The 11814-nt window shown below is 43.2% G+C and overlaps 1 protein-coding gene across 1 annotated transcript in view; it reads right to left on the reverse strand.

Annotated features, from left to right (window-relative positions):
- LOC138366068 (golgin subfamily A member 6-like protein 24) overlaps positions 1 to 10 on the reverse strand; it is a 16467-nt gene extending 16457 nt beyond the window's left edge. Inside the window, exon 1 of the mRNA XM_069326795.1 lies at positions 5 to 10. Coding sequence (XP_069182896.1) covers positions 5 to 10 — 6 coding nt within the window. The remainder of the gene's footprint in view (positions 1 to 4) is intronic.
- Positions 11 to 11814: the final 11804 nt, after the last annotated feature.

The raw sequence follows: 11814 nt of genomic DNA on the forward strand, positions 1-11814 counted from the left end.
TTACCTTCATCGCCTCAGATCCATGGGGTGATGGGGCTAAATATTGGCTCTTGCACTAAGTTAAGGGTGTTTAACATTTAATGGTTATTACCGCTGACCTGTGGTGGTTCTGGGCTTTATGTATAAGTGTGTGTGTGTGTGTGTGTGTGTGTGTGTGTGTGTGTGTGTGTGTGTGTGTGTGTGTGTGTGTGTGTGTGTGTGTGTGTGTGTGTGTGTTCACCTAGTTGTGCTTGCGGGGGTTGAGCTCTGCTCTTTCGGCCCTTTCGCTTCTCAACTGTCGACACACACACACACACACACACACACACACACACACACACACACACACACACACACACACACACACACACACACACACACTCACACACACACACTCACACACACACACACACACACACACACACACACACACATACACACACACACACACACACACACACACACACACACACACACTCACACACACACACACACACACACACACACACACACACACACACACACACACACACACGTTTAACACTGCCAGTGTGTAGTGGGCCTCACCAGGCGAACAAGGGGCCGGTAGCTAGCTAGCTGTTCGGATTACGGATTACCTGAACCTCGCCAACCGGACCGAGTGATCAAGCTGGCAGCCCTGACATAGTGTCGAATACCTAACCATGAGATGATTTCCAAGGATCAATGTCCCCCCGTGACCCGGTCTCTGATCAGGCCTCCTTATTGGCGGTCTGGTCAACCAGGTTGTTAGTCGCCGCTGCTCGTAGCCTGATGCATGAATCACAGCCCTGTTAATCAGACATACTTTGGACGTGTTCATCAAGTTTATTTTTGAACACTGTTAGGGGGTCGGCTAATTATGGTTAATATGTTCAGAGGGAAGGAACTGAAAAGTCTTAGGCACTTGATTTTAATGGAATTGTCGTTTAGTGTCGTTGATTTTGATGGAATTGTCGTTTAGTGAAGTTGATATTGATGGAATGGTCGTTTAGTGTCGTTGATTTTGATGGAATGGTCGTTTAGTGAAGTTGATATTGATGGAATGGTCGTTTAGTGTCGTTGATTTTGATGGAATGGTCGTTTAGTGTCGTTGATTTTGATGGAATGGTCGTTTAGTATCGTTGATGTTGATGGAATGGTCGTTTAGTGTCGTTGGTTTTGATGGAATGGTCGTTTAGTGTCGTTGATTTTGATGGAATGGTCGTTTAGTGTCGTTGGTTTTGATGGAATGGTCGTTTAGTGTCGTTGATTTTGATGGAATGGTCGTTTAGTGTCGTTGGTTTTGATGGAATGGTCGTTTAGTGTCGTTGATGTTGATGGAATGGTCGTTTAGTGTCGTTGATATTGATGGAATGGTCGTTTAGTGTCGTTGGTTTTGATGGAATGGTCGTTTAGTGTCGTTGATTTTGATGGAATGGTCGTTTAGTGTCGTTGGTTTTGATGGAATGGTCGTTTAGTGTCGTTGATTTTGATGGAATGGTCGTTTAGTGTCGTTGGTTTTGATGGAATGGTCGTTTAGTGTCGTTGATTTTGATGGAATGGTCGTTTAGTGTCGTTGATGGAATTGTCATTTAGCGTCGTTGATGTTGATGGATGGTCGATGGTTATTTAGTGTCGTTGATGTTTAATGTTTAGTGTCGTGTTGATGGCATGGTCGTTTAGTGTACCCGTTGTATTTAGAAGGTTCATAGTGACCACTTTGCACATCCTGCCATGTCTCGTGTGGTCTCGTAATGAATTATTTACCGGTGCAGATTTGGAACCAGTCTTTTTTAAGTGTTTTCCATGTGTAAATTATTATGTTTCTCACTCGCTTGCGCTTCAAGGATTAAAGTTTGAGAGATTTAAAAGCGGTCCCGATAATTTTGATGTTAGTTGAATGGATAAATGAAAGTGAAAGTCCTCTGCACATTCTCCAGGTCAGCAATATTTTGGCGTTGAAGGAGTTGTTAACGTGCAACAATATTCTGCCCTAGTCAATACAAGTGTCTTAAAAATTATCATTAGAGTGACATCTCATGTTAGAGAGGTTCTTGTTTCTTAGCCTGTCCATTTCTGACCGGTTGTGACACCTACTTTTTTGTGTTTTGATTTTGATTTAAGTTAGATCTTCCAACATGATTACTTACAGGTTCTTATATTTTATTTTTATAGCATGGTTGGACTACTTTTTAAATGTAGCTGTTTTGGTTATATCGAGTTTATGCGCAGGAGTCCGGCTCAGGAGCTGGAACTTGTCTTGATTTAACATCATGGTTTCTGATGTTTCTAATAGACCTCTCTAGATCAATCTGGAGGTCTGATGTACTAGTTTACTAGATTGTCTATTCTCACAAAAATGATAGTGTCATTTGCAAAGGATAATTCGGTACTATGGTTTGTGTCCTCGCCTATGTCTGATATGAGGATAAGTACTGGAACAAGCACAGTACCCTGGGATAATGAGGTTTTCTCGGCAAATGATCCGGATTTTTACTCTGTTAACTAGTACATTTTGAGTTCCGTACGTTAGAAAATTAACAATTTAATCTTCGTGATTTGCAGCTAATTTGTTCGTGCGAATTTTATGTACAATGACACTATGGTCTCATTTGCTAAAAAGCTTTCGTTATCTCTGTGTATATTACATCGGCGTTTGCCTGTTATTCATAGCATCTAAAGCCATGTTATAGTGATCCTATAGCAACGGTGAGAGGCAGGAGCGCCCAGTTCTGAACCTGTGTTATCCAGAGTAACATAGACGCTGTGATTCATGTGCGTTTTGTGATCGTACTCCATAGCACTTTTTCCAAGCGTTTCTGATGTGTGATGTTAGTGTTATCAGTGTATAATTGTAGTCTCTGCTTTACCACAATAAAGCAGGGTTTACCTCTCTGCTTTACCACAATAAAGCAGGGTTTACCCCTCTGTTTTTTTCTCTTCCCTGTCAGCCCCTTGGACAATAGCGAGTCGTGCTCCAGCCCCTGCAAGAAGCCACAGGTCGTTGCTCTACTAACTGAGGCACAAGGCTCGATATATTGAATATTGGATGAGGGAACTTCACTTTCCCAAGTGGAGGAAATGTTATGCCCAAGATATTATAATTATTATATTATAGTATACAGGACATGATATTACAATATGCATACATGGTATTATAGTATATATGCATGATATTATATATACATGATATATTATAGTATATATGCATAATATTATATATATACATGATATATTACAGTATATATACATGATATTACAGTACACATGAGAGGAGCGGCGGCACTGCTACTCCCTACAGTGTAGTCACTGTAGATGAGGTCACCGCCATAAAATATTGTTGTTATTATACACACACAAACAATCACAATAACGGGATTCATTTTGGACCATCCACCGCTTAGGTTCGAACCCTCATTAAGGCCCCCTTTGTGGATTTATTCATTGTTGTTATTATTATAAATAATGATGATTTATGATAATTATAATGATAATATGATGATTACAATAAAGTAAATAATAATAATTAATAATAATAATTGCAGCAAAAATAATTCTCAGAGATGCTGTAAGCTCAACCACACAATGTATTCTGAGTTAAGAAAAACAATTATGACTGATTGTATGCTGAGCGTCGACAATGACGTCTGTGACAATTAAAGCTGTAAAGGCTCAGTTTTCCCCTGTGCATTGACCCCAAAAAAAACATCATTAACAAAAATTCACTCAACAATAAAAATAAGAAAAATAATTGCGTTTGTTACCGACTGCCAGCAAAATGGATCGTTTAAACACAATGTCATTTTTTTTTTTCACTTGGCATTTCTTCGCCATTAACGCGAGGAAAAAAAATAAACTTGCGTGCATTTAAGAAACATTTAGTGGTTTTAGAGCGCGGAGGCGGAGCCAGTGCCAGAGCCAGTGCCTGAGCCAGTGCCTGAGCCAGTGCCAGAGCCAGTGTCAGAGCCAGTGCCAGAGCCAGTGCCAGAGCCAGTGTCAGAGCCAGTGCCTGAGCCAGTGCCTGAGCCAGTGCCTGAGCCAGTGCCAGAGCCACATTTGACGTAATGATGTGGGGAATGTTTTCATGTCGTAGTATTTCCAGCGGCTGAAATAATCACCGCCGTGGTACAAGGGCTTACGAGGAATTATTTTACCTCATTATATTTCTGTCAACAAGCCTCGAGAAAGCGCTGTTTTAAGTGCATCTTTTCAATGTGGGTTAATATGTTTAAATTTAATAATATTTAACAATTCGACAGGATATCTGTGGTCTGTCGGCGTAATCCCGATTGGATTCTGGATGTCGTTGAAGAGAATTCAAGTAAATGTTTGCATGCTTTTCTCAGTTTGATCCTTGGGAGGTTGCTGGTTATATGGGACTCCAGCTCCGGGTCCCTGCCTTCAGCAATTATTGTTCTGGTTTAATAGCTATATGTCAGTAGATTTCTTGAAAAGCGCTTTTCACCTCCTTTTGTTTGAAATGCTTCGTACATGATTTTCAGATATAAATAAATATGAAAGCTCCTCTATTTGACCTGAGAAAATTGATAGGTTCATGTGAGGTCTCAAGCTTTCGGGGCGTGCAATTAACAATGTCTTTTTTCACAACAGTAGTGACGTTCGAAGCTTATGTAAAAAAAAAATACTCCAGTGACAAAAATCATCATTTCTCTTTCGAAACAGAAAATCGTTTCTAAAGACTCCAGGAGAATCCTTGAGAGATAGAGAGACTCTGAGAGACTCTCAGGGGCAGCAGAGTGAATGGAACCAAGAAAAAAAACAGGAATTTCTGGCTCTGGACAGACCCTAAATCCCAGAACAATCTGTCATAGTAGTGAAGATGTTTTTTTTTAACGATCAAAATCCTCTGTAATGAAGACTGTCGGTGATCGTGTGGAAAGCTAATCCTTACAAAATGTCGGCTCCTGTGCAACTTGAAGGAGGTCGGGAGGTTCACCCAAGACAGCAACGATATTACAATGATGAAGAGAGTGATTAATAAAGATATGGCTTCTGTTCTTCAGCCGGACAGCGCCGGGTACCTGAGCTAGTTGTCAATAAAGAGAGAACCAAACATGTCTTCGTCCATCCTCTTGGTCAACCTGTCCTCTTAAAAACAACGTCACTTTTGGCGGTTTGCCCGTATGGCCGAAAGTGGACGTAATTTGAACATGAAAAAAATATAAATAAATTTGGGATTGTTTTTTTTCAACAACAGTTAGTTAAGGGTCCTCTGGTTGGTTAGGTGGGCAGGAAATTCTCATAAAGTTTCAAAACGTTATGAAAAACGTTAATTGAAAGTTTCCTCTCCTAACCTTTCCGAGTAAGCCGGACGATTCAAACAGAAAACGGGACAGTACGTCACTTTCGTGAGCCGATTTCATTTCAAATTACGTCCCCTTTTCGCCACAGCGCGCATACGAGCGAAAAGCGACGCTATTTTTAAGAGGACAGGTTGCTTGGTTTACCAATCATCTGTCTGTGGCATCAAGCAAGATGGTACCCCGGGTTTACTCACTTATACCACCTTCATACCCCCATTGCTTGATACCAGTTAAATGTACTGGCTTGCTTATGTGATCCGTCTGATAATAATCCGCCGCTGTTTCAAGATTACATTAATCGGTGTTTAGTATCTTCCAGGTAAAGCTGTATCTTACGGCGCTGACTTAGTTAATCTTACTATCCCTCAGGATAGTACGTGGTACAAAAAATATATTAAATACAAATAAAAAATAAATCGAAATGAGATTTTGCCAAAATAATAAATATATGATAGAATGACTGAATGAATTTCCCCCGATATTGTAAAATTTTGTAATAAAACTATTATATGGAACCTGGCCACGGAGTTTTTCCCTGTGGCAGGTGCTGCTGCTGCTGCTGCTGCTGCCCCCGGGGGAGGGGGGCAGGGGGGGGGGGCGAGGGGGGCGAGGCAGCGTGGCGGATTCTCACGACATCGCCACGTGCTGCCTCTCCTCTTGCCAGGGCTCCCCCATTGTTCACTTCCCTCCTGTGTCGTTCGCCAGAACAACCGGACATGGCCGCCAAGTGCCACGCCCCCTACCTCCTCCTCCTCCCCCCCTCCCCCCCATCTCCACGTTCCTCGTCACCCCCCCCCCCCTCACGTCACTCGTCACACACCCCCACCCCATTCCTCCTCTTCCTGCTAGCCCTTCGTCACCCCCCTCCCCCTCCCACGCCCCTCGTCACACCTCCCCCCACTCCTATGCCCCACGTCACACCTCCCCTCCCACGTCACCCCATGCTTCTCCCCCTCCAACTACGTCACCCCCACGGTCCCCCCCTCCCCACCCCCTCATAATACAACAGTTACTTGAAACTTTAAAAGTGACTTTATTTCTATAATATTACTCAGTAACTTGTTCCAGAGATCTACAGCAGTATTTCCCCACCAGTGTTTATATATTTATATTTATAAATCCCAAACTTAAACAACTTGAATCCAGTGTTCCGTGTCCTAACTTGGGTTGGCCCGAAACGCTATGCGTATTAGTGGCTTTAGGTCTTGTATGTAACTAGCTCTATCTATAAATCCAACATTATCTTTGTAAATCCACTATGTATGTACTAGTTCTATCTATAAATCCAACATTATCTTTGTAAATCCACTATGTACTAGCTCTATCTATAAATCCAACATTATCTTTGTAAATCCACTATGTATGTACTAGCTCTATCTATAAATCCAACATTATCTTTGTAAATCCACTATGTACTAGCTCTATCTATAAATCCAACATTATCTTTGTAAATCCACTATGTATGTACTTTTCCTGAATAAAAATATATTTATTTATTTATTTATTTATATATTTATGTTCAACACCATATATATATACATTTCTCTTTTGTTTTTAAAGAGTTTTAAAGTCTTTTTATCCGGCGCTGCACTACATTCATGCTTCGCCGACTCTCCATGTGAGTATAAATTGAGTGTTTTACTATGGCCTTGTTATGGAAGGTTCTTATTTCTCACGGTCTCACAAGGGGGTGAAGATACAGTAGTGAGTCTTGAGTTTAAAGATTGTTTTGCATTGTTTGTTGGGTTTCTGATTCCTTTACTCACATATGGTTCTTACAATCAGTTTTTTTTTCCTCCAAATTTTGATATCTTTTCATTGATGTTTTGATGATTGATGATGATGATGTTAAATACTATTCGTCATGGTTGAGCATCATTCTTATTCACCTGCGATATATATCTTAGCTATGGACAGGTCGGCGTTCAATCCCAGAGTGTCCACAAGTGGTTGGGCACCATTCCTTTTCCCCCCGTCCCTTCCCAAAAGTCTTTATCCTGACCCCCTTCCCAGTGCTATATAGCCGTAATGACTTAGCGCTTTCCCCCTGATAATTCCCTCCCTTCCCTTCCCTTCCCTTTCCTTCCCTTCCTTTCCCTTCCCTTCCCTTCCCTTCCCTTCCCTTCCCTTCCCTTCCCTTCCCTTCCCTTCCCTTCCCTTCCCTTCCCTTCCCTTCCCTTCCCTTCCAAGTGCTACATAGTCCTACTAACTTCGCACTTATCACCTCATAATTACCTGATCTTACCTATTTCAAATAATGTCCCCCATAATTTGCTTTAAACTAATTGGACGTTTTTATTAGTTTTGGTGATCTACTTCACCTTTAAAGAATGTGGCTCCGTGTGACTCTATCCATCTCTGGAACCATTAGACTCACATCTAATGGTTCATAGATTATCCATAACAGTGGTTGTATGAACTCACATCTATTTGATGAGCCTTTTCACTCTCCCGCGAAATCACCTGAACACACACACACACACACACGCACACACACACACACACACACACACACACACACACACACACACACACACACACACACACACACACACACACACACACACACACAGAAGAGTAGATTAATTAATGAGAAGAGTTGTGACAGACGAGGATTGTAGGATCCTCCAAGAGGACTTAAACAGGCTGCAGAGATGGTCAGAGAAATGGCTACTGGAGTTTAACACCAGTAAATGTAAAGTTATGGAAATGGGATCAGGTGACAGGAGACCAAAGGGACAGTACACAATGAAGGGGAACAGCCTACCTGTAACGATTCGAGAAAGAGACCTGGGAGTGGATGTGACACCTAATCTAACTCCTGAGGCACATATAAATAGGATAACGACAGCAGCGTACTCTACACTGGCGAAAATTAGAACTTCATTCAGAAACCTAAATGAGGAAGCTTTTAGGGCGCTTTACACTGCCTACGTGAGACCCGTCTTAGAGTATGCCGCGCCATCATGGAGCCCCTACCTGAAGAAACACATAAAGAAACTGGAGAAGGTTCAGAGGTTTGCGACGAGGCTTGTCCCAGAGCTACGAGGGATGGGATATGAAGAGCGGCTGAAGGAACTGAACCTTACGACACTAGAGAAAAGAAGGGAGAGAGGAGATATGATAGGGACATATAAAATACTCAGGGGAATTGACAAAGTGGAAATAGATCAAATGTTCACACGTAATAATAACAGAACGAGGGGACATGGGTGGAAACTGGAAACTCAGATGAGTCACAGAGATGTTAGGAAGTTTTCTTTTAGCGTGAGAGTAGTAGAAAAATGGAATGCACTTGGGGAACAGGTTGTGGAAGCAAATACTATTCATACTTTTAAAACTAGGTATGATAGGGAAATGGGACAGGAGTCATTGCTGTAAACAACCGATAGCTAGAAAGGCGGGATCCAAGAGTCAATGCTCGATCCTGCAAGCACATATAGGTGAGTACATATAGGTGAGTACACACACACACACACACACCCAACAATTTGTCCTGTCTAACCGTCCCTGGTTCTCCCCCCCCCCCACCAAAGTCACGTGCCACCACCACCCCTTCCAACCCCACAACCCCCTTCCCCCTCCTCCCCCCACCGCTGCTCCCCCAAACAATGGACCCCCCCCCCCCCGGGACAGGAGCCGTGTACCCGGTCCACTAAATACAGCAGTGCCCATGCATGGTCCCATTGTTTGTGCTGGTAATAGAATAATATCAGATTATCGGATCAATGGCTTTCCCTCCACGATCATATTGTTCGGGTATAAAAAGCAAAAAAAAAAAGTAGGTAACGAAGCCTTGCGGGGTTGGAGGGGGAGTAGGGGGGGTTGGTGTGTGACGGGGTTGACGGGTGATGTGTGACGGGGTTGACGGGTGATGTGTGACGGGGTTGACTAGGACAGGGTGATGTGTGACGGATGCTAGAACGAGGGCTGGGAGGCATAGGGACAGGCGCGATGTGACGTGATTAATGGACAGGTGACGTGAGCAAGTGACGGGTGCCGTGGGACAGGTGACGGGAGCAAGTGACGGGTGCCGTGGGACAGGTGACGGGTGACAGGTGACGCGCCCCCCCCCCCCCCGTCACACACACACACACACACACACACACACACACACACACACACACACACACACACACACACACACACACACACACACACACACACACACACACGTCAGCACAAACATTAATTTGTCCAGCAGCGGACGCAGCGTTTTATGTAAATAAGACGAGCAAAACTGTAGTGTACAATATTTGCCGTCGCATCGATTCATTATATTTCCTGGCTGTAAAATTTAATGATGATTTATTACTGGCTTGGAACGAATGTTTTGGGTGCAAATTTTTTTTTTACATTTCCACATATAGCTCATACATACGTACATACATATATATATATATATATATATATATATATATATATATATATATATATATATATATATATATATATATATATATATATATATATATATATATATATATATATATATATATACATACATTCATGCACACGCACGTATGTATACCATTTCCCACGGTGGGTAAGAGTCATTACACACTTTGCAAAACTCGGGTTTCTCAGCTGTGGGAATTAAGATGCTTGTATCGGAACTACCTTGTTATAGTCTATAACTTCCTGCGGAGAAAAAGCTTAATTGACGCTTGCTGGGTGATGGACTTTATAAGGGTACTCAAGCTGTGGATGATTCAGGTTTACTGTATCTCCATCACGAAAGCTTGCTAACTGCAACTGGCAAATATACTTTATATGCTCCTGTGTATACTTTGGGGGGCTATATCATGCTCTCGCATATATAATCTTTCATACAGTTTATGTAATTAATTTAAAGGACGTCAAATGTGTTGGATTCAACATTATTTATTGGAGTGTTACTTCAACGTCTGTGTTTCGTCTGTGTGAAACTCTGTGTGTGAAACACAGAGTTTCGTCTGTGTTTTTGAGTCTATATGTGAGTATTTGTGTCTGAGTGTGAGTATGTGTGTCTGTGAGTATGTGTGCCTATGAGTATTAGTGTATGTGGGCACGTGTTTGTGAGTCTGTGAGTTCGTTTGTGTCTGCATGTGCGTTTGTGAGTGTGTATGTGTCTGTGAATCTATAGTTTGTGTGTGTCTGTGTGCCTTTGATTCTGTATGTGTGTGTGTGTGTGTCTGTGTACTCACCTAGTTGTGCTCGCGTGTATATGAGTCTGTCATTGCTCCCACCCTGTACACCTCTTTACAAGTGTCCATTAGAGAAAACCCCGTTCCTTTACCACAACCGATGTACGAAATGGTTACGCAACTTTGCTGAAATCGTACTCAAAATATATATAATCCCAGTGTACCAATCGACTTTCTACTTTTTTTAATTTCCTGTGGCTATTGTGTAAAGTTCGATGATATTTTCTCAAAATAGTGTCCATAAAGATGGTGGAGAGTCCTGCTGGGTCACGCTCACACCAGGACTGCTGAAGAGGTCACTCTAGTTTATGCTAAGCATAAAAGGTTTTCCATCTGGAGCGTTGGTGGGGCATTCTCAGCCCCTCTGGAAGGACTGAGTTTTCTCTCTCTCTCTCTCTCTCTCTCTCTCTCTCTCTCTCTCTCTCTCTCTCTCTCTCTCTCTCTCTCTCTCTCTCTCTCTCTCTCTCTCTCTCTCTCTCTCTCTCTTTCTCCTCTCTCTCTCTCTCTCTCTCTCTCTCTCTCTCTCTCTCTCTCTCTCTCTCTCTCTCTCTCTCTCTCTCTCTCTCTCTCTCTCTCTCTCTCTCTCTCTCTCTGTCTCTCTCTGTCTCTCTCTCTCTCTCTCTCTCTCTCTCTCTCTCTCTCTCTCTCTCTCTCTCTCTCTCTCTCTCTCTCTCTCTCTCTCTCTCTCTCTCTGTCTCTCTCTCTCTCTCTCTCTCTCTCTCTCTCTCTCTCTCTCTCTCTCTCTCTCTCTCTCTCTCTCTCTCTCTCTCTCTCTCTCTCTCTCTCTTTCTCTCTCTGCCATTTTAAATATTCTCCCTATTATGGAAAGACTCCATCCATCTCTCTCTCTCTCTTCTCCTCTCCAATTCCCACTCTTCAATTCCTTCTCCAATCCCCTAGCTCTCCTCTCGCATTCCCTCTTTCAACTTCCCCTCCTATCCCCCCTTTCATCCCCTCTCCCATCTCCAGTGACAGCCTCGTGCCGGGCCAGGAATTACCGTAGTAAGCACGCTGGCGTTCCCACAGGTCATCTCATTATGACTCTTTCAGTGTTCGTGGCTGGGGGAGGAGTGGGAGTCCGTGGTCCTGGTGGGATGGGGAGTGGGTAGGGGGCGTCGTGTGGAAGGGAGGTGGGAGAGAGAGAGAGGGGACCAGCCAGAAGGAGTGAGGGAGAGGTGGGAGAGACAGATCGAAGGAGTGGGGGGAGAGGTGGGAGAGACAGAAGGAGTGGGGGAGAGGTGGGAGAGACAGAAGGAGTGGGGGAGAGCTGGGAGAGACAGAAGGAGTGGGGGAGAGCTAGGAGACAGAAGGAATGGGGGGAAGTG

The sequence above is a fragment of the Procambarus clarkii genome, chromosome 18, assembly GCF_040958095.1.
Source record: "Procambarus clarkii isolate CNS0578487 chromosome 18, FALCON_Pclarkii_2.0, whole genome shotgun sequence".
Classification (NCBI taxonomy): domain Eukaryota; kingdom Metazoa; phylum Arthropoda; class Malacostraca; order Decapoda; family Cambaridae; genus Procambarus; species Procambarus clarkii.